The sequence below is a fragment of the Brachyistius frenatus genome, unplaced genomic scaffold (genome assembly GCF_029030835.1).
Source record: "Brachyistius frenatus isolate BFR_SWC_R1_liver_20210118 unplaced genomic scaffold, ASM2903083v1 Contig_76, whole genome shotgun sequence".
Lineage (NCBI taxonomy): Eukaryota > Metazoa > Chordata > Actinopteri > Embiotocidae > Brachyistius > Brachyistius frenatus.
The window spans coordinates 1,068,803-1,092,066 of NW_027210675.1; the positions used below are offsets into that span (position 1 = coordinate 1,068,803).

Sequence of the window (23,264 nt, forward strand, 5' to 3'; positions counted from 1 at the left end):
CTCTGGAACGACAGTTCATTTCAGAATTGCTTAATGCTTCATTTCCTCTGACTTAAAGATATACATATATACATACATAACAATTCTGATGATGTACAAACAAGAGTTGAAAAATCACTGCAAAGCCAAAACAAACAGTTGTGGAAAGACTTTATTTATTTACTTATTCTTCTTGAATCAGAGCCCCTTAATACCTACAGCAACTAAAATCATAAAATTTTGGTACAATGAACAAAAGTCAAGCAAAAAAAAAAAAAAAAAAAAAAATACAGTGTATACAAATGTAATAGCAGTAATCAACAGTTAAAACAATGTTGGGGGAAAAAAAAAAAAAAAAAAAAAGAACCGCTCCTGGAGTCCAGTCTGAAAGCTGCCTTCCTCCACTCATTAACATCCAATCCCTTTTTTTTGTTTTTTGTTTTGTTTAAAGTACATACAGAAAAGCTGCACAGCTAACATCCTTTCTGTGAAAGTAACAAAGACAAAAATAAAGTAAAATGAAAAGGCCAAGTGTGTGGTGGCAGTCAGCCTTTTACGAAGGCATCAGAACAAAGCCAAATAAATATCGACACAGCAGTTAAGAGGCCACTGGTAGAGTCGCAGAGAGTCCTCGGACATGTTGGCAGCGGGAAGCCCCTCCTAACTCTGGGAGCAACAGCAAACGTTGATGCCACTAACTGATGCCTGAGGCAGTGAGTCCACATAGAGGCGGTATGGCACAGCTAGGAGAAAAGTCCAACTAGACACACTGAGTCCCTGGAGTAGCTCGCAGCGAATGGTATGGTCAGAAATCCGACGCTGACACTCAGGAAACATCTGTGGAGAGAAACATTTGTGAATATCAACAACATTAACACGTTTGATAAAACGTGAGATTTATAAATAAAGGTTGAATAAATGAATTTCAGAAGCCTGTTCCGTCTTAACACATTTCTCGTTAAAAAAAAAATTCAATTGGGAGTTTGCCTCAAATACCTACTCGTTTCAAAATAGTACATTTTTTACTGATCACAAAACCTCTCGTTTGTCCTGATGTTATATCAGAACAGTTAAAATGACATTTTTTAACTGTTCTGATAGTCTTTCATCCACTATTTTACACAGGAGAGGAACAAATACTGGTTTTGTGAGTTCCTATAAACACTTGGCATAGAATAAGATTGTCATTAATGCTGACCTGACTGCAGCTTTATCTGACTCGGACAGCACGAGCTGATTGTGGGTTATTATGACAATGACTGGGGGACGCTGAAAGGCTTCGCTCTTACAGAATACTGTGGAAAATACTTTGGTCATGTTAGACAGTCTTACATCATCACTCCTTCTTATATCCCTAGCTGCTGTCATTTGTGAAGCTTAGCCACAGCTTTGACAGCTGCGTTGAATGTAAAGACGTGCAATGATTCCTGTGTAACTTTGGACGTAGACGGAGGCACGGAAGGACTGACGTTTGCTTTCAGATGATAAAAATAGATGGCATTTAAAACTCATCTCTATTCTTAATGTATGTATTTAAAGCCGGGGTAAGCAGAGGATTTGTATTAGTATATTGTAATTCTAGTAACCTGAGAGACCACTGGACTTCTTCGCCTCCTATCGGTTCTGTATTCAGGCATTGGAAAATGGAGCCCGTGACAAAAAAACTGTAGGGCAATCAGAGGTCATTTCAGAAAGAGGAGCACTATTGGCTGTGCTACAAATGCAGATGTGTGTGCACGTCCCTTTAGAGACAATGCCTTAATCAATGGGGGGAAATCCTTGAGAAAAATTAGCAATTTCAGCACTCGCAAAAACCAGGAGACACTGAACCCCCTCCCCTGGTCAACTCTCTCTTTTTTTTTTTTTTAACCATTCGTAGTTTACGACATGTGATGGACTCGAACCTGAAGAGGCCAGATTAGTTTAAACCGTTAAACAATACTGAGTACACTTACAGCTGGCAGGCTGCTCTCCGAACCGTCGCATCAGTTGGTCATGCGTGAACTTGACGAATGCATCGTATTGCTCTGTTGGAAAAAAAAAAAAAAAAAAAAAAAACCCCGCAAAAGAAGCAATTACCGTCAATCGGTCTGGATCACGCAAAACAATTTGTCTTCGAAACCATTTATAAAGAAATTTATACCTGCAAGCTTTGTTGTCAGTATCTCGTCGTACTCCTCGCGGATTTTGTCCTCCCGCTCCTTCAGTAGTCTCTCGCAGATCATCCCAACCTGTCTGAGGGAGAATAAAGGCTGTTCTTTCCGGGTGGGAGATGAGGCACCCGCGGACGTACCTGTAAGGGGAGTCAGTATCGCACAATTAATGCGGGACGGATGGCTTTAAAACACAGTACGAGCGCTTCAACAGTCTCACGTTGGAAATATTAGGCCGATGTGTCACCGCATTAACGCTGAGCAGTTATTGATGAGGGAAAAAAAGGCTTCACCATTCGTTTGACAGCACCTTCGACTTCAGTTTAATATCGGAAAAGCAGATTCTGTTCCACTTGAACCCGAGTTTAATGTTTTCCTTTCCACTCTGCATTGTGTCAACTCAATTTCAATTATAAAACCATAAAGGTCTTTATAATCTGTACTGCGCGCGACAGACTCAGTGGAGAATTCCCTGCAATGCCTCACGTATACTCCCTGCCAGAGCCTCGGTTAATTTCACTTTTACAATAGGACTGATGGGGGGAAAAGACCCACTTCATAAGAAAAGAAAGTGAAAAAATAAATGCGAAATTCCATCCACTCTTCTTCCTCTTTGGGAGCTGGCTGAGGCGGCGGGATTTCCCCGCAGTCGCTTGTAATTCCAAAAGTAAAATGAGGACGGAGATGACGGGTCGTGTCAAATCAACTCATCCTCCAGGAGAAAACGGGGAACAAGAGGGCAGTGTTACGCTTAATAACGAAGGGCTGACAAAATGCTTATTCAATCTGAATATCACACTTTTAACAATGACCCATTAGATGTTGTCATCCCATGAACAAATTTTGAATAGTATTTTTTCCTTTTTCTTAAAATGATCATCCCTAGAGTGAACAGAAAGGAAATTAATTAAAAATATATATATATATATATAATTCAATCTTGAAGTAGGATTAGGATACTGACATAAATCTGTAAATATAAAAGTTTTTTTTGGCCCTTTATCACAGTTTTTAGAGGAATTCTGAAATTTCTTGGGACATTTTTGCCCTTCACACTCCTTAAGTTTCCTACATTGATTAATGCTAATGGTTGAAAATCCATATGATAAATAACTGACAGCAGTTTATATTATCCCTTAAATGTTGAGCTCAAAGAGGAGGTTGATGAATTTGTGAGAAAAAAACAAAACTTGAGTATCCTTTCTGGAAGCAGCGCTTTGTAGCTACCTGGGAGGGCCAATCCACCTTGAACGTTGTGCAGATCCAGAGGACAGCAGCCGTCGGCCTGCTGGAAAGCGCTGTCCAGGTGTCGGCGTTTCTGCAGCCGCTTGTACTCCTGTTTGATGTTGTGTAGGATTTGCTCTGAAACAGAAAGAAAAAGACGTGCCCCGTGTATTACAATTTAGCTGACGCTTTTATCCAAAGCGACTTACAACACACCGATGGTACACCATCGGGAGAAATTTTTTATTTTAGGGTTCAGTGTCTTGCTCAAGGACACTTATGCGTGTGGACAGGAGGAGCTGGGGATCGAACCACCAACCTACAGCCTCCCTTTTATTATTATTATTAACTGGCATCTTCACACGCAAGTAATTTATTGAAAATGGAGACAAAGAAACTGCAGCAGTCACAGATTTGATTACTTCATGTGGCCTCGGTGATGCATTCAGGGACATAATGACTTGAGACTTTTAAAGAAAGGCTGGACAAAAGGGACCAAATACCTCAATATGGATATTGCCGCGATATTGAAGGGATCTCTGTTGGTGCTTTCACAAAATCATTTCATAATGAGATAGTTTGGATAAATATCCATCAGTAATGTGGACATCATGACCAACTGGGTAAAGACAAAATAATAATAATAAAAAAAAACAGTGACAGCAGTCTGGTAAGTTCAGAAGATGCCATCACTTTACTGAAACGGACATTATAAAACCAGGAAAAGACAACAATTATTTAAAACGCAAGACAATATCTGGTCTCATCACGATCCAATAAAATATCAGCACATCACCTAGCTTTGTTTAAAAAAAAAAAAAAACAGATTATTAGTACAACATTAACCCATTACATGTTATTCCCACACTTAATCCAGATCCCCCAAAATAACACCTTTCAGTGATTTAAAAAAAAAAAAAACTGCCATTCAATGTATGCCGAATTCATCACACGAGAACAAGGATTCACATCAAACTATCTCCAACGAGTTTGTCCACCAGCAGCAGTCACAACAATAAAACTCCCTTTAAGTTGACAACATTTCCTCTGGAGTTTCGTCTCGACGCCACCAACACGACTCTTGGGATGTCGACGGGAGAAACGCTAACGTAGTCCAGTTCACAATTAAGACACGGCAGTAAAACAACACTTTTTTATTTTTGCGTTGAAATACAAAACGCGGAGTGCGTCTCCTCCTACCTGTGGTGAGCCGGGACACTTCCCCGAAAGGAGAGGGCTCCATACGCAGATATTTCTGCGGCGACACCGGAGACATGATCGGGGCGCACCTCCTCCTTTTGGGGGACGCCTGGCTCATTAATGGATCAAAGTCCAGAGTCCTTTTCAGAGTAGCTCCGCAAGCCATCGCGCTTTTAAAAATGTCTCGGAAATACTCTAAAAAAAAAAAAAAAAAAAGAAAGAAGAGGAGGAGAAACCTGAACTTCTTTGTTCAACGGAGGAAGTCGCCGATCTGGGCCCCGGGTCCGCGCTGCTAGTGCTAGCTGGCGTTAGCTTAGCGATTCCGGGCAGCAGACAAATCCGTACTTCCTTTTCTTTTTCTTTCTTTTTTTCTCGCCTGCGGCTTTCAACTACAAAAATATCTCGATGTTTCCGTCGCCGGATATATCTCTACGCAATCGGGATGAAATAACGTCGGATAAACGCGGTGGGGAATCAGATGATGGTAGATTTTTACCGCATCATCGGGTGGGCAATAATCACGACGGACCGGGCGAGCGGACTTTTCACTCCTTCCTATCTGCTTGGAACAGCGCATGCGCAAGAAAAACCGCCTCGTGTTGGTAGTTGTAGTTTCTAACGCGCGCTGTGTCGATTACTGTCATTATATTGAATACTACATTTCCCGTCAACCCAGAAAACATCGTCCTTTTAAATTTGTTTTTTTTTGTTTGTTTTTTTTAGTCCCCCCTCCCTCCCTCCCTCCCCTAAGCCCAAGCAAAAGTTTCTGTTTCACTTAAAAACTTTTGAATCAAAACTTTTTGCTGGGCGTGCACACAAATGACTCATCGTTTGTTTTATGGACCAATCATTTACCCTTTACACAAGATATACAGGAGGGTTCACTTTTGAGAATTTAAGAGGAAATATTCAATCATTATTGTTTCACTCTAATGTGTTTTAAAAAAAATAATAATAATAATCATAATATGCACACACATTGATTGAAAACTACTGGATGCAGTTTTAAAGGAGACGTATATTGATGTATTTTCTCAGCAGTATTTTATGAGTACAGTATCAAGTACTCTCTCTTGACACATGTTGATATGGCCGGTTCAGAAAAGACAATAGCAATGGTGCTGCCCAAGAATTAATTTGTTCAAAGTTAACAATAAAACTGCAGTGAGGTCTGTTAAATTAGTGGTCAGCAATGATCTGTGGATCATTTCAAATTGATAGTAAATTAATGAAGTTGTAAAAAAAAAAAAATTTTTTTTTATAAAATGGGACTGTGTGAGACGATTAAACACTGATAAATAGATATTAAAGTAATCTACTATTTTTCAAAGCTTACAGGTCATCAAACTCTTTGTCTGACTTTTTAGTTTTGAAACAACCCTCTTTGCACACACACACAAACGTTTGAGACATTTCCATCGGTACCACTTTCCCACCCACATCTGTCCACACTCATATCGTGAACTGTGCAACAGGATGTTAGCCACTTGTATGTCAACACTTATTCCCGAGGCAAAAAAACAAAAACGTAAAGCCTCACAATGTACAGCTGGAAAGTTGACCAGATCCAGTCAGCGATACAAATTCTTAAGTTAAAGAATGGTGCAAGTAGAAAATCTAGGTAATATTTCTCCGATCTAAGTTGATGGTTTATAAACATGTTGTCCTGAAAGCCATATAGCGATGTCTTCAAATTGCTTGTTGAGTTTGAGCAGCTTCTAAAATGCAAAGACTGAGCTCCACATGAGGCAGAAAAAAGCAGCTCACAAATGAGCACTTTCACTTGGTAATGTCCGGTCATGTAAATGTTGGTGGCCTGGGACGATCGTTTTGGTGATTCTGATCATCCTGAGTTAGTAGTGGTGTTTTTAAACAGCGTAACTTACATTTGTACACGGCACTTTTGTAAATATAGACTATCTGATAAGCAGTTTTGGAGCGAGAAACCCTTTTGTGTATTTGTTTTTTGGTTTAGGAGCTGCGAGTTAGAGGATTGTCTTTGTTTGATGTGGTAAGTTCAGGGCTAACCAGTGAATTCTTTTTATTTTTTTTTTTTTATTGTTTTCATCAATGCTCATCTCTGAAGACGCATAAATGGTGCTGAATCTTGATTCATACCGTTCGGCTGGAAACGGGACGAGTGGGGAGTCATAACATGTTATGTCTAGACTTCCCCTGCACTCGGTACATATTTTCAAAAAGTCTTCTAAATACATTTCTGTCAAATGACGAATAGATTGTTGGAGTGTTTATTTATTTATGTGTTGTATTTTCCCCCTTGGACATATGGTATAGTAAACCGGTCTCGTGGCTTTCTCCAGACTGGAGCCATTTGTAGATAAATGAAACAAAATCCTGTGGACATCTGTGTGAACAGATGTTGCAATTTCCGTATCTCTGTAAGCCAAGAGATAAAAAAAAAAAAAAGAACAAAGCAGATGTGGCTGTCAGAGGAGGCTGTGGCTGCTGTTTATTTGCAATTTGTCACTTTTGTGGTGAGAAGTAACCATAGTGATGTTAACAAAGCTCAACATCCATGTGGAGACATGCTCTCTCACTCCTCAGAAAGGCCGCCATTATTAGGAGTATTAGATCTTCCACAAGGGGGCAGTAAAACATCACTGATGGCTGTGAGTGTCCATCAGCTCAGGGTTTGGCTTCCTCTTTATGTTCCTGTTGAATCAGTGACTGTTGGATGGATGAAGCAAAAATGTGTCCTGACCTGTGTTTTCCATCATTAATTAATAAATCAAACAACTGTAGGCAAAAATGACCACCAGCTGCGACTTTATTCAAAAGTTTGAAAACAGCAATACTAAAAACACTTGACGAATTGTGATTTTTAAGTCATAGATTCCTCATTATGCCACCAATGTACAGAAGCCACTTGACAGTTGACATTTTGATCTTCAATACTCAACAATACAAGAGGCAGCAAAGCGTACTGATAAACAGCAGTCTGGATAACTTTACACCAAGATACATGTCTATACAACAATTGTGCAGTGAGATTTCTATTATTAAAAGTACTACATCATCTATTTGAAAAGTCACATCGTCTTAACTTCTTTTGTAAGGTCAGCTCTCGATGCGCCACAGAAGACATACACACAAACTCCCATTGAAGTTACCAGCGAATGAAAAGACCTTTGTTTCTCTGTTTTGTTCAGTGAAATTAACAGCAGATACATTATTTTTTTTATTCATTTAGAGTTACGCCAATACTACTTCACTAGCCATGTGCACGGGTTGCTTCTGTTTTCCGAAATGATGCCCCGCTGCAACAGTGGCACTAAAACAACTCACTGCAATGATCAAAACGGCTTGGGGTTGGAAATATATCACCAAGTCACAAGGTATCACACACATATAAGGCTGAATCCAGTAAAATCATACATCTGATGAAAGCAGCTATAGTCAGAAACCACGTCAGTTTCCCACAGTAGTGACCAGCACACTGCGTCCAGACTCAGTTTTGATCAGTTCAAGCTTTGACCGATGGCTCGGTGTTATTGTTGTCTTGGCCGGATCGCTGAATGAGTCAATTTGAACACTTTACTTTGCAAGAGAACACTGTACAGTTTTTAGGTATACATTTGAACAAAGACACGTTACTCTAGTAACAGCTAGCGAGAAAAGAAATGGACGTCAGAGACAATCACTCTGCCACAGAAAAATGCCATTTCAGATTTCACAAACTCAAGCTGTGAGTCTCTTTACCTCTATCTTATTATAGTCTATTTTGTCATGGTGATAGTTTTTTTTTTCTTCCCTTGAACGTGAAACCACCTCTCATTTCTCAAAAATCTCTTTACACATTTGCCACCCGCTGAGTGTTGTCAGAAAAGGTACAAAAGCGACATGTTTAATGGCCATTTTGGAGAAAAAACAATCAGAATCAATTGAAGTTATTTTTCTATTTGCTTATAGAAATGTCTATGTGCAACATGTACATGAAGCCTGTAGAAAATCAAGGCGCAAGGATTTAGTTATATTGAAGGTGAAAGACATGTTAAAGTCTAAATGAGACAGTAAAACATCTCTAATTAAAAATGTCGGTAGCCCCTTATCCCATAAATGAAGATATATTGTTTTCAAAACCTGAATTCACAGTACAAAAATATAATATGCCTTCGCTAATTGGATATCATGACGTCTATATGGTAAACAGCAGACTTATGAAAGTCTTCAATAATCCTTCCCAACTGTGAGTCCTTTCTATGACCTTGCAACACCATTTGGCACTTTGGCACACTATATACTCATACATGAACATCAAGTTATGGAACCACTAAAGCGTCTACGTGAGCATGTAAGTCAACACTTTGAGAGGATGTTCTTGTGAATAGATAACTTCTGCTTTATTATGTGGAATGGCATTGTTTCGGGACGATGACATTTACACAGTTTTTCCCCGTCACGGCCAATTAGACAGCTTCCGCAGAAGTTTCAGTTGACACAGACATTGTTACTTTGGCTATTTTCACAGTGGTCTTCACGCAGCTTTCTGCAGCCCTGTTGGCAGAAATGTTGGCATTTCTGTTCTGGCAGTCTGACTCGAGGCTATTGTCCAACCGCTGGGCACTGCCCCTGCAGGCGTGGCAGGAGCTGAGGAAGGCGTGCCGCATGTCCTTGCTCCTCAAGGCGTAGATGATCGGGTTGACAGTGGAGTTGAGCAGGCAGAGCATGCTGCAGAATGCAAATACTGTCTTGATGTCATCGTCCATCCTCCAGAAGAGGTCGTAGACCATGATGGCGAGCACCGGGCCCCAGCAGATGACCAGCACCACCAGGATGAGCACCAGGGTCTTGGCCAGGCGGATGTCCATGCGTGCCTGCTCAGGGCGTGTGGTCTGCACTTTAGTCCCGTCTGCTGAATAGACAACAAGGCTCTTCTGGGAGGTGCGGCTCAGCATGCGCACGGCATGGTGGTGTGCTTTCCACAAGATATATATGTAGGCGTAGATAATGAAAAGAACCAGCACACTGGTAACACCGATCCAGAACAACAGGTAGTTCTCATCGATGAGAGGGAATATATCTGAGCAAATAGAGTTGAGACGTTTACAGTTCCAGCCCAGCAGAGGTAGCACTGCGATGATGATGGAGATGGTCCACATCATGCAGAAGGCTATGACAGCCTTGGTCCGTGTCACAATGCGCCTGTAGGCGAGAGGCCGGTGAATGGAGATGTAGCGATCGATAGCAGTGAGGAAAAGGCTCCCGACTGACGCCGTGAAGGATGCCGTGACTCCACCCAGCTTGAAGAGAAAAACATTGGGGCTGTCCTTTCTGTGGAAAACATGGAAGTCCAAAAAGCTGTAGACAAAGATGACGCTGCCCAGCAGGTCGGCCACAGCGAGACTGCCGATGAAGTGGTAGGACGGCCGGCAGCGGAGGCTGCGGGACTGCAGGATGACGCAGAGCACCACCAGGTTCTCCAGCACCGTGAAGGTACCCAGAGTCAGAGACATCATAGCCACAGCCAGCTGCTGGCTGGGAGTCAGGATCATGAAGCACTCCATGTCCATAAAGTTCTCCCCACATTGTATATTGTTAGTCTCATCTCTGAAGGTGCTCCTGTTGCCAAACAAGTCTGTGGCATTGGTGGGGAAGAACGGGATGCCTTTGAGGATGAGCTCCTCGTCCGCAGGTAGTTTGTTTGGGAAGGAGTTGCTGCGGAAAGCAGACAAGGGCTTCTGCAGAGAGAGGCCGCCCTTGAAGTCTACATCATTGATGGGGTCGTCATAGTTGGCATCGTTGGAGCCCAGATACTGTAAACCAGATGTGATAGTCCGGAAGGTGGTGTCCGCCACACCATCCAGCACGGATTTCATGGCTGTGTCTGAGGGTAGTACTGCAGTCTAAGACGCCTGGACAACCTACAAATTGAATGACAAGCATTTCAGGCACATTTCTAAAAAGCTTAAAAACAGAACCCTGTGATTCTGTTTGAAGCAGTGCAATATTTGAGTCTTCATGAAGAAAATCCATTAACATGGAATAACAATTATAATCAAAATATTTCAGATGTTTGATGTAAACAATTCCTTCATAGTTTGAACAATTCAGATGTGTTTTTCACACATTTAACTGAGTTCCTGGACTGGCCATAAACCAGAGCTGGTTGCACTTTAATCCTGAAATGTGCACCATGTACGATTCAATACAACATAAAATGATGCATCAATTGGCTTTTACTTTTCAAGAACCTGAAACCTTCATATAAAAACAAGAAACAACAAATTTTTTTTCTTTCTCTGATATTTAGAGCCAAAAGCACCAAGCAAACAACACCTATACCAATACAATCTATGCCTGTTCAAATTTGGATTGACTAATTGACAGTAACACTAAAGAGATACACAATAAAACTGTCACAATATATGCCAAATTTGCACTGTTATTTTAAACATTAAGCTATTTAGAAAGCCTGATAACCAAGCAAAGAATGTAAATCTATCATTATTCTGATGCACAAAAAGGAATCTGCCCGATAGAAAAAAGAAGAAAACTGAACACTTGCATGATGGAAAAAAAAAAAAAAAACCCAGTGCAAAGCATTTAAAGTGCAAATATAAGCATTCGTTAAACGTTTGAAGATGGAAAAGTGGTTAATTTACCTTACATAATTTTCCCAAGCGCGCAGAATCACCCTTTATCACCTCGCGTTAATCCAAGTCAGAAGCGCATCGTCCAACCAACTCAGATCTTACATAAAAGGAGAGACCACCAGCGTGAATGTGTTAGAACAAAGTCGTCACTTTTTTATCATAATAATTTGTTTGAAATTCTCTGTGTAACATAAGTTTCTGCAGAAGTGTCCTGTCGCTCTTGGAGTACGCTCCTGCTGCGTGCTGCTGCTGCTGCCGCCTGCCTCCAACGTCTCCGGTCTTTTCCTCTGTCTTCACACTTATGAAGCGTCGCTACAAGCCCAGTCACGTGTTTCCATATAGCTTCATATGCCCAACCCATAAAGCTATCAAGTGCGGTGTATAGGAACAAGGGAGACAACAGCGGAGGCTTATAAAAAGGATTTGATTTGAATTCCCCAAGCAGACGAAGTGGTCGGACAAATAACCAGCATCAACCAGCACCAAAAAAAAAAAAAAAAAATTGATTAAAAGCAGTTTATCCTCCCTAATTTATAAGGTAATTGTGAACACAATTGTCTCATTGTTGCGGGAACAAAAAGCAGCAGTTTCTTCTTTAAAATGTCCTCGTGAAGGTTATTTTCAGTGGCACGGAGTAGACTTTACTTTAGTCTGCAGACTTCATTGATAGCCAGAGCATGTCTGTTTATTGTGTGAATAATTAACCAAAATTGACAATCTCAGAGAACAGAAAGCAGACTTCATGGTGTTGGCTGAGCTGCAAATGGTGAACCCAGCCGTCTTCACCCATCAAGCTGTCCACATGATTATTTTCTGATCCAAAACGGCTATTTCAAGACCATAAAAGTGAGCCTGTGTTTGAATGAACATGCAAAAAGAAAAGTACGTTTTAGGAGCCAAATCATTCAGCTAAACTCCAAAGAGCAGTGATGATTCATGCACACTTTGTTATGTTTTTTTTTTTTTTTTGTACACTTCACATCCGCCCCAGCTGCCCCTTCTCCTCTGGACAAACCAACTACTTTACCAGCGCATTCAACCTGATTACACCAACAAATGAAGGAGTCAGATCCTGTTATGGATCACAGTACCAAAGATGTGGCCTCTGCTTGGCCCAGATGAAAACCCATTCAATTCACTGATAATGAATGATCTAATTTCCATGTATTGGAACATTTTGGTGATGTTTTCTTTTCTCCACACTGCCACAACGGTAGGAGTAGCAGTGTAGGCCATGGAGGCAGGAGTTGAGTGGCTGCATTAAATCAGAGCAGGTGCATTAATGTGACATTTTGCAGCCACAGACTGCCTCAGCGGACAGAACATGGCAACCTTGTTTCTCTTTGGGACTGAAATGAGCCTCTATCATTACCACAGGTCTCATTATTGATAATTGCTCAGCCATTTATTTCTAAAATGAAAAAATTACTTCCCAAAATGTAAAAACATTTATGATCAGGAAATGATAGAAATGTTGCAAACAACTTAAATCTTTTCACGTCTCTGTAGATTCAGATTCTTTTTTTTTTTTTTTTGGTCAAAATAAACTGCTGGAAGGTCGTCAGTGTGATCGGCTAAGTTACTTGTAAATCTTCTGTAGACAAACTGAGAAAGAACACACTGACTCGAAACGGGCAGCGGACCAAAATAAAAGCCCTCTTCTCCAGCCAGCAGATAAATTCCATATTCTTAAAACATCAAAGCGCTCCCTCTGCTGGAGTTCACACAAGCTTGATGTATTGATCTTCCAGTTTTTAGTTACACCCTGGAAGGATGCACTCCCACTGTAATAGAGCCTCTGCACAGTTCTGTTTTGATCATGTGCTTCACCTTTGCTTTGTTTGTACCTGTGTGTCGACTTCTGCTTCAATTAACTTTAGGCCAAATAACAGTGTATCTATTATGGATCTGGCATTTGTTGAGGTTATCTTTTAGTGAAGAAATCTATATCTTGGCAACCTCTACGATGTATTTTTCTGTATGTTTTATTGTCCTTGTGAAAGCCATTGCTATTGTTAGTCCATCCAAAAGTTGTGAAGAGACATTAGTCTCAATCAAAATCATGAACCGACCTTCGAAACAACTACCCAACAGTGGAATCCATAATGTAAGGTCCATCAGCAAATAGCTACAGAGAGCTGTTTTTTTTTTTTTAAATGTTGAATTTCATTTAAGCCTGAGGCAGCCTGCTGGAAATGTGAAGGCCTTTCTTACATCTACATGTTATTTCTGCAGAATGCACCATTCAGTATTCACATCTATTTGATTGACAACCGGCAGCAGCTAAATACGTCTCTGTGAGACTGATGTCTCTGTAGCCAGGATACAAATCTCCCTGTCACCCCTGCACAACGTAATCGACTGCCTTTTATGTATAATTAGACATGCAACGCCTATAAATATAACATTCATCAAACATAAAACATCTGCAGGCGCAGCGCAGGAAGCACGAGTCGTATTCTAAAACAGCGCAAAATGTACCAGTAAAAGTGTTTAACACTTGAATTTCATCTGCTTATTATTCTCATCCCAGTAGCTGCCACTTTGTAATATCGACCACATGGAGCAGTTGACTTTAGGCAACACAGTGGATTGCCAAACTGACTGGTGTACTGTGACAGTTTCTTCTGACTTGGTTGGCGGGCTAACCTGTGAGTGAGCAATGAGTGATGTCTGAAGCAAAGCTCGCGGCCATCTGTGTTTCAGTGCTGGTACATAACGTTTTGTCCTTCGGTGACTCACTTTGAGTCCATTGATCCGAGAAAAGAGCTTAGGACAGGGGAAATAAACTCCAGTCAGAGGAAGGAAGTCCTAACTGATCGCTGTTCACCGCTAAATGTCAGACTCTCCAGTTTAGATACGTTCACCGGCAGCCATTTATGCTGATAAAATGACCGACAGAGTCAAACAGAAATAACTTCTCACAATGTCACAAGCATCCTGTAAAATAGAAACGTCAACAGCTGTTTTCAAGTTCAAGCCTGTATTATAATTAACGTGTTAAAATAAACCTGAATGCATCGTTATTTTCATACCCCCACTAATTGCCAGCTGTAACTGTTGCAGCTAAGAAGTAGCTGTTTCAAAATATTTACACCTACGATCGCCAGGTGTGCGTGCTCCATATCAAATGTGACAGAATTAACGTTAACTATTCACTCGTAGAGGTTAGACGTCACTAAACAGACTTACACCCGTAAGCCAAATGTAACTGTTGCACTTCCCCTTTCAAGCATGTAAGAGAATCTACGATGGCTGCGAAACCCACGAAAAAAAAAACGCGAAAGGTCCTCTCAAGAGTCCGCGTTTGGTTTGTCCATTCTGGGCTACTGTAGAAACACGGCGGCGCAACATGGTGGGCTCCGTGGAAGAGGACCCGGTACCTATGCAGATATGAAAAGCTGATTTTTAATTTCAGGTAATTATACACTAATGAAAATATAATTAAGAATATTAGATTTCATTCCTGCCAGTAGATCCCCTCAATCCTACTCACTGCACCTTTAAGAAGTAGCATGGTGGCCATATCTGAACTTGATGGAAAAGCTGTGACTCTTTCTAGAAAAGTTTCAAATGAGAAAAAGGAGTAAGAGATGTAGTCTATAGGAACATGGTCGACATTGACTTTTCAAATTAAAGACTTTGGAAGATTTTAAATTACATTTAGCAAAAATAAATAAATAAATATACAGCAACAAACATGTCAATAATGTCACTGAGTCGGATCAGTTTCACTGCAACTAACTAATTTGAAACGCACAGATGTGTGTGTTAAATATATGTCGTTATAAATTGTACTGCTTCTTACTTTTAGTGACTATGTTAAAGCTTATTGCGGTGACTTCCTGTCGTACTTGTTGTTTTCTCAGCAACTTCTGGCTAGTTTAAAGTCTCACAAACAAACTTAAAGAAGGCTTTAGGAATAGTTTTATAAGTTTAACCTATAAAGTACTTCCTCACGTCACATTCACATTATAATTGTTGGGACTCCTAATGCATTTTGCACCATCCTAATAGCCGGCCTCGTTCCTGCAGACTGTTCCACATTCAAGGCTCATTCAGGAGGAAGCTCTGACCAACAGAACCTGGGCGAGACCTCAATAATGCATAAGTAACAACCTCGTCAATATGAGAGGAAAAAAGTACAGCTGAATAAATAAAATGTGTCTTGGGTTCCTGAGTCGACCTGAGCCCGGTTTCCCACCGGTATTCCCCTGATCTGAGCTTGGAAATCAACGCTCTCCTTGAGAAACACGAGAGTTCAGTTGCTCATGCTTTTACTAAATACTCCAAACCAGTGATTAATGTTATCACATGATCTTTGCATGAGTCACCTCCATCTGAAAAGAGGCCGTATCTATAGTAAGCAGATACTTTGCCTTTTTTGCCAGGAAGCAGTTCAGCGAAGTCAGAGCTCATTATTCTCGTGTGGCTCTCACTCATGATTCTGTGTGAAATGCTGAGAAAACTATAAAGACGACTGAGCCGTTGTCTGGTGCCTCCATAAATAGACACAAACCAGCTCTAAAGCCTGTCTTGTTGTAATAGAGCTGCAGCTGCACCATCAGTAAATGACAAATTAAACTTTACTCCAGTTCTACAACAACCACGCTGAACTTCTGCTTATTTGTGCTCAACAATAAATAATCACCAGCAATTGGGAGTAATTGGAATGAATAGAGTTGATTAGTTTTAAAAGGTCATCTGACGATGAGTCTGATGAGTCTGTCTTCACTGTGGCAGGAGAAGAGGCCACGTTCTCTTAAGATTTATTGGTGGATTGATGTTTCCATTGTTAGCTCCTCCCCTCCGAGAGCCTTTGCAATTTCAGAAGGACACTGCATATTGAAATGCTGTCAGCCAAATACTGAGTTTGTTTATGCCTTTATTGATTTGATCATTTGTGTTTGAAAACACTTCCCCCCCCCCCTCTACAAACCAAACGACCTCGCTTCAAAAAACAGAGCAGGAAATAAAAGCTTGACAACAGGTAATAGAACAACATTTAAATTTAGACTTTAAAGTTGTCCTCTTAAGTGCAGACTGATCATCCTGCACAGTTTTCTTTGATAGGCATATGCGATGAGCTTTTAAAAGAATCTGGTGAAGCATTATTACTCTCCAGCGTGTTTACTGTGGACACTCAAATTATCCTGTCTTTTAAAACAGCTTTTCACAAATAACTTTTTGTTATCACAAATGTTTTGAAGTTTGTTGTGTTGTCAGTATGGCAGCAGTGTCGGACTAGCGGTCACCACTTTGGCCCAGACTGAAATACCTCAGCAGCTTTTACATGGATCGGCACAATGATTTTAAAAAGAACCGTAATAACGGTGGTGATTCTGTAACTCTCCATCTCGCACCGTTTTCAGATCAAACTTTGAATTTGGTCAGTCCTGCAAAACAAACAACATTCTTATCTTTGTGTTTAGTGCTAATTAGCCAAATAAATCAGGGTAAAACATTACAGCTGCTCAACAAGCATGTTAACATGAGCAGGTTTCATGCTACTGTAGCGTCAGCATTTAGCTTGTAAAGACTCACAGTGCTGTCAGCGTGGCTGCAGTTTTAATATTTTATTTCTTCATCAGTTGTTTTCTATGTATATCGCATATTGCCACGAAAAGAAAAACTGATTCGTGACACGTTTCAACATAAAAAAGTTCAGATATTTTTCCGTATAACAACAAGATATTTTTATGCTATACGACATATAAACGTATCGCGTTATTTCAAGAGAGTTTTCTTGTTATAAAAATGACTATTTATCACGTTATGTGAAATGTTTTGCATCACAATGTGAAAATTTACATTGTTGTGACATTTGATGTTACAATATAACTTACATTGTTGTGACATGAGAGCCATGCAGCTGATAAACTGAGGAATATGACTCATTTCCACGATTTGATTCATGCTTGGGTTGAGAGGGACATGTCGCCTCCACCCAAGACCATCTTAAAATGTTATAACAACATAAATAGTACAGTTATAGCAAGATAAGTGCGTTGTAATAATGGGAAAATATCTTGTTATAACATGAAATAAATGCCGTTTTGATGTGAAAAACATCTTATGATAACTTTTCTGGTGTGTCACTAATACGCTGCTGTAGTGTCTAATTCTCTGCAAGTTGCATTATTTAATGGGAAACATATGTTTTTTTGTATACCCATAAGGAGCACATTATAACAGTAACAAATTGTACAGCTGGAAACTGCCACTTTTCTGTTAGACTACTGCCTTTGTGTTTGTATTTTCATTTGTGCATGATAAATTATTGTCGAATGCAAAATACCAAACCAATAACTTCAAAAACAAGCTCAGTATTACGCTTAGTTTTTCATTATACGTTGTGGGCTATGTGTTAGGAAATGTACAATGTATTGTTTCATTTGTCATAAAGTTAAGTTGAAGTAGAAGAGAGACATTTTGGTCGTGAAATAGGAAACATAATGCACTGCAAGCAAGAAAAAAAAGAAGGCAAATCAGCATTTTGTTTATCTCCTTGTTCCTGCCAAACTTATAGGAAATGCAATAAAGTCAGGACGTCTCACATGGTTGAACACCGCAGAGCTGAGCCACTGTGTGGACTGATGATGCCGCCCTTTCAAGCATACTCATACACATTTTATGAATCATAAGTCAAAACAACTAATGTGGGTGAAGACGCTGCACTCTAAGCTGAAAATAAGAAATGTTCATACCTAGGCATCAACTGCATGTACATCCTATATTCCTAATGAAACAGACATGTGTGCAACTGTCAAGTCACCGAAACATTACAGAGCTGCTTTTAAATTTATCTCAGCATGCAGCTTTGAGGATAATAATTTATCTCATAAGCTGTTTCTTTTAGATTTATACATACATTCTTAGCTGCTACTTAACATTCACAGTCTTAAATAAACTGTTCAGCTACGGCTTAGCTCAGACTGGTTCTGTCCAAAAGTAATAAAATCTCTAAATCTTTGAAGTTTACGTATTAAAATGTTAAAGCTAATCTTTTTACAAAGTGCAAAAATGACATGTGGTTCAACAGAGGCCCGGTAATAAAGGAATTCCTGAAATTGTCAGACAAATTCCTGAAAAGAAGAAGGATGCGGATTCAAACAGTGTGACAACATAGTGTATAGTGTGTTTGTCTGACAAAACAATCTCTGTTTAAGGTAAATGTATGAGTTCTTCTGTAAATTTTGTATCACATGGCGTGATACTGATCAGCAACTGCATATAGAGGAATGTCAATATCTGTAGGTCTATGACAACTGAGCTAACTGGTGCTGATGACAAACATGTGATTCAATTGAAAGCTCCAGAAAAGCCATAAAGAATGAGCTTTGAAACTCAAATTTGTAAATCTGTTTTTGTCAGAACAATAAAGTCTGCATTCAGAAAGCTGTAATGAACAGTTTACTCTAAACAGGTCATTGTTACAGTACGACCACCAGGTTTTTACCGTACTGACTTCTCTACAGTGGATTTAAAACCGAGTCTTTCATCTTATTGTCCTCCAGGAAACATTTGTCAGGCAGTCAAGTGAAAAACCGAATAATCCGCCAAAGAGGGACTTACATGCATGTCAGTACAGACTCATACATGTATACGTATGTAACTTATGTGAAAACATTGAAGGAGTTTGTCCAAAAAAGTTGATTCTGATAGAACACAAAGTTGGAGCCATGACAACAAACAATGCTTCAGTTATGGCGTTGAATAACAACCAGAAATCATCATTCTGTCCTTTCAACATTTGTGTGAAAAATATTCATAATTAACACATAAATTGTTGAGTTATGGCCACAGACGTCTTTTGTGAGGTCACAGTGACCTTTTTTTTTTATGCATTTGCTTAGACTACATACAGTATCAGACGCTACCGATTGCTTTCCTAGTTTAGTGACAATCTTTTTCAGATACTTTGCAGATACTTTCTTCTCCTGGCTTCGCCTTCTCCCAGATCAGAGAGGACAGCAGCCGTCCGGTGTTCTTATTCCTCCGAGAGTTTAAGAAGCAGGACTGACGGCCTGTCGTGCAGGCTTTGTGTCAGACTGCTATGTCGAGCTGAGCTGAGCTGGGCAGCTGGTGAGGACGCCCGCTGCGTGCCTCCTGTTTGGAGGAGCTCCGGGTTAGACTGACTGGGAGGAGACCTCGGGCTGACCCGAGACCCACCGGAGGACCGTGTGTCCCATTTGGACTGTGAAATGCCTCGGGCTCCAACTCATTAAATCTTATTCTCACAACAACAATCGCGGCATGTGAATTCGAACTAGATGTTTAGTCCATGGATACAGTACAAAATTAATTAGTCATCAGTGATACACAAATTTAAAGCCAGGAAGCTTCGAACATAAAAATCATCCTTATTCACAAAACACTGGGATCTTTGTTGTGTTAAGAAACAGTAATATTCATGATATTTGGATCTTCACAGTCATATATTAAGTCGTCCCTTCTCATGTGATGATGAATTACCCCTGAGATTCGCCTTGGATCACAACAAATCCTTGATAGGAAACTAAACAAAAAAAGTCTCAAGCATGAAATAATGACCAAATATCCGCAGCCCTTTCGCCTGATATAACTATCAGAAAGTGATAACAATATCAAATATTGTAACTTTTGTGAATGTGAAATCATATCACCGCCATTATGTGAGACTCTCTGATTTCCAAAATAAAGATAATTTAATTTGATGAAGTTTCATTTGCTGTAAATGTTTGTTTGTTAAGGGGCAAAGCAAAGAAAGACAAATTTGACTAAAACGATGCACAGAATAGCTGAGCTAAATGTTCCTCGCTGTAAATGTTTCATTTCAGTGAAAAGTGAGGACAGGCTCATACAGTACATAGTCCGCAGTACATTAAACTATAATTGGTTGTTACACATGGCAGGTTTCTGTGCGTCTGTGGGGGATTTTGGTGCACAAATCAGGATTTAGCCGCGTTTGAATCAAACTCTGGTGACAGTCGGTGGGATGTTTCATCACTGCAGCTCATAAATGATCAAACTGTCCAGAAGTAGGTTAGCTGAGAGTTCAAATGTTAAATTCTTTATAAAAAAGTAACTAAAGATGAGAGCTTTTTGATGAATGAAGATAACTTAAATACATTTTTAGAAAAGGATTTGAAACCAAGTCTATCAGGAGGTTTAAAAGTACATTAAGGAAAATAATGCGGAGGCTGAATTGTATGCCTGTAAGGGTGAAACTTAAAGCAAGTTTAAGTTTGAGAAAAGCCTTCAAAAATATCATTTTTCATAATAAAAATGTGCTTTTTCTTGTACCTATTAAATCATCTCGATGTTAACATTAACCTAGTAGTAAAATCTGTATATTTACATGTCAGCTTTTTACACGAGATAACATTATACAATGTGATTTATACATTGTGAAAAAGATTAAACCCCATCATTTCCTGAAGGGATTTTTAAGAAAAATGAAAGCATGATGTTTATTGGATGAGTGGGAATACAAATTAAGAATTTACCCTGCGGATTCAGCAGGCCTGTAAATTTAATCCAGATCCTGAAATAATAAAATGAGAAAAACATACAAATGTACTATAAGAGTGCGACAGCGAAAACCAAAGCTTACACTCTGACCTGCTGCATGCACCTACCTGCCTGTCTGTGGAGTGCAAGCATCCCATCCCTCCACTGAGCTAGCACGACTGCCTCAGATATCCTGTTGGCATGACAACCAGTGAGGATTGAAATGGCTAGTCGCATGACACAGCCAAGGTTGAGCACAAACGAAACAAGAGAAAATAATAATTTTCCCGCAGTGGGAAAGACTTCACAGCAAACAGTGTTGCACCAAAAAAAAAAAAAAAAAAAAAAAAAAAAAAAGGGGGGGGGGGGTGGCAATAACATGCTGTCCTATGCCAATTATCCCTGGGACATCCAGTAAGTGCAAGGATGCCTCCACTGCTACACAGCAAAGCTGGAGTGGGTGGATGTTCAAGCCCGGCACATTGTGATCCGACAAGTGTTACTGAGCTGCGCACAAACGGAGCATTACTGCTCCTTGAGGAAGGGTGAGGAGACAAAGAACAAAAGAAAAATGAGTAGGAACTGCGTAACATCTGCTATCTGAACCAGGGCTAAGCTTGGGCGTCATGGCAACTGAGTCCCTTTGAGTGAGATGTTGGTGTTGCCACAGCGTGCGGCGAAACAGCAGGCCTCCGGACAGATATGATCATGGAGCTGATCTCAGCTGAAGTGTGATCACCGAGCGCCCACCGTCATTCACACCACTGTCCAACATCTGTCCCCCGAGAGTTTAACAGCAGTGAAAGACTCGGTGCTGTAAGACACACACGGGCCTCAGGGCTCCCCAGCTAATAAAATGTGCCACATTACTGGTTGTATATATTTGTTCAAACAAGCCTGTTTCTATGTTGATCATGTTACAATCGCGAATCCAAATGAGCAAGTCCCTAAACTGTGAAAAGGTCATTTTATAATCAAATGTAAAATAAAGTCATTTTATAAGCTTCCACGTCATTGATCTGACTGCCTCTTCCAGGTAAACATGTTGTTAAAGCTGAGGAACGATTAAGGTCAAGCTTTAATCGAAAACTTGAAACAAAATGCTTTGCTTGTTGCTGCTAAACCGACAATCCAGCACAACGAAAGTTCACAAATTTACATATATAAATATGTTCTACACTCAACAGAAATATATGTGCAACGCTTTTGTTTTTGCTCCCATTTTACATGAGGTAAAGTGAAAGATCTAAAACTTCTTTTATGCACACGCAAGGTTTCCTTCTCTCAAATTTTGTTCACGAACTTGTGTTCAAATCCATGTTGGTAAGTACTTCACCTTTGCCAAGACAATCCATCCACCTGACAGGTATGGCACATCGAGATGCTGATTAAACAGTATGATTAGTGCACACGTGTCTCGGACCGGTCACAATAAAAAAAGACCGCTCTAAAATGTGCAGTTCAATCGGCATGCCGACTACAGGAATTTTCACATTACTACCATAAACTGTCTCCAATGTTGTTTCTGAGAATTTGGCGGTACATCTAACCAGCCGCACAACCGCAGATCACGTGTCGACACGCCAGACCGGGACCGACACATCCAACGGTGAGTGGTCAAATGCTCCCCCTCGATGGCGTCTGACACTTTGGAGAAGGGTTCTGTACCGGGCAGATGGCAGACAGCGTGTACGGCTTGCTGATATGAACGTTGTGGACGGAGTGGCCCACGGTGGCGGTGGGGTTGTGGTTATGTGCAGGCTTAAGCTACAGACAACAAAAACAGGTGTGTTTTAATGATGATAATTTAAAAAACACAGAGGTGTGGTGACAAGATCCTGAGGCCCGCTGTCGTGTCGTTCTTCCGCTGTCACCGACTCATGTTGCAGCTTGATAATGGACAGCTCCAAGTTGCAATGATCTGTACACAAATCCTGCAGGGTAAAAACACCCTGGTTCTTGCATGGCCTGCATGTTTGGGATGTTCTTCATCAGCATTTACGACAGCTTGTTCCACAGACGGCCAATATCCAGCAACTTAGCCGTTGAAGAGGAGAGGAGCAGTACAGGCAACCAAAAACCTGATCAACTCTTCATGAAGATGTGTCATTCAGATGTGTCACTGTATGAAGCAAATGGTGGTCACATACGATACTGACCGATTTTCTGCCCCCTAGAAAAAAAAAAATGCACATTGGTATCAGTATGTGAAATTTTTTTGTAGTAAAACTACACAATTTATTGTGACCATTCCGAGGCTCAATAATATGCTGTTTAATCAGGACCTTGATGTTCCACACCTGTCAGGTGGATAAATGGACGGATGAATAGTTCTAGATGAAATGAAGAAGAAATGACACGTTCTTTGAGAATTTGTTAATGTAATTGTTTAGGCAGAAAGAGCCAGGCTACCTGTTTCTCCCTTCAAGTATTTATGCTCAGCTATAAACTGACCTTAACTGACCTATTTACTGCACAGACATAAAGGTGACATCAATCTTCTCACCTAACTCGGCATCAAAGTGACATTTGCTTTAGATTCAACATTTTAGAGTGTGAGTTCAGTGTATGTCCATTGGAGATGGAAATCTAGATTTAAGGT

At 40.3% G+C, this 23,264-nt stretch overlaps 2 protein-coding genes across 3 annotated transcripts; both read right to left on the reverse strand.

Moving 5' to 3' along the window:
• Positions 1-305: 305 nt before the first annotated feature.
• akirin2 (akirin 2) lies at positions 306-5,114 on the reverse strand. The gene is made up of 5 exons (XM_069708538.1): positions 4,557-5,114; positions 3,360-3,494; positions 2,123-2,272; positions 1,935-2,006; positions 306-816 (listed from the first exon to the last, which is right to left on the reverse strand). Exons 1-5 carry the CDS (start codon positions 4,720-4,722, stop codon positions 806-808), a joined length of 534 nt encoding a protein of 177 aa, XP_069564639.1. The 5' UTR covers positions 4,723-5,114; the 3' UTR covers positions 306-805.
• Positions 5,115-7,326: 2,212 nt separating this feature from the next.
• cnr1 (cannabinoid receptor 1) lies at positions 7,327-11,518 on the reverse strand. Of its 2 annotated transcripts, none has more exons than XM_069708536.1 (2): positions 11,185-11,518; positions 7,327-10,438 (listed from the first exon to the last, which is right to left on the reverse strand). In XM_069708536.1, exon 2 carries the CDS (start codon positions 10,391-10,393, stop codon positions 8,984-8,986), a length of 1,410 nt encoding a protein of 469 aa, XP_069564637.1. In that variant the 5' UTR covers positions 10,394-10,438; positions 11,185-11,518; the 3' UTR covers positions 7,327-8,983. The 2 variants fall into 2 exon arrangements, with proteins under 2 accessions (XP_069564637.1, XP_069564636.1); XM_069708535.1 differs by having other exon boundaries at positions 11,180-11,516.
• Between the last annotated feature and the right edge of the window lie 11,746 nt (positions 11,519-23,264).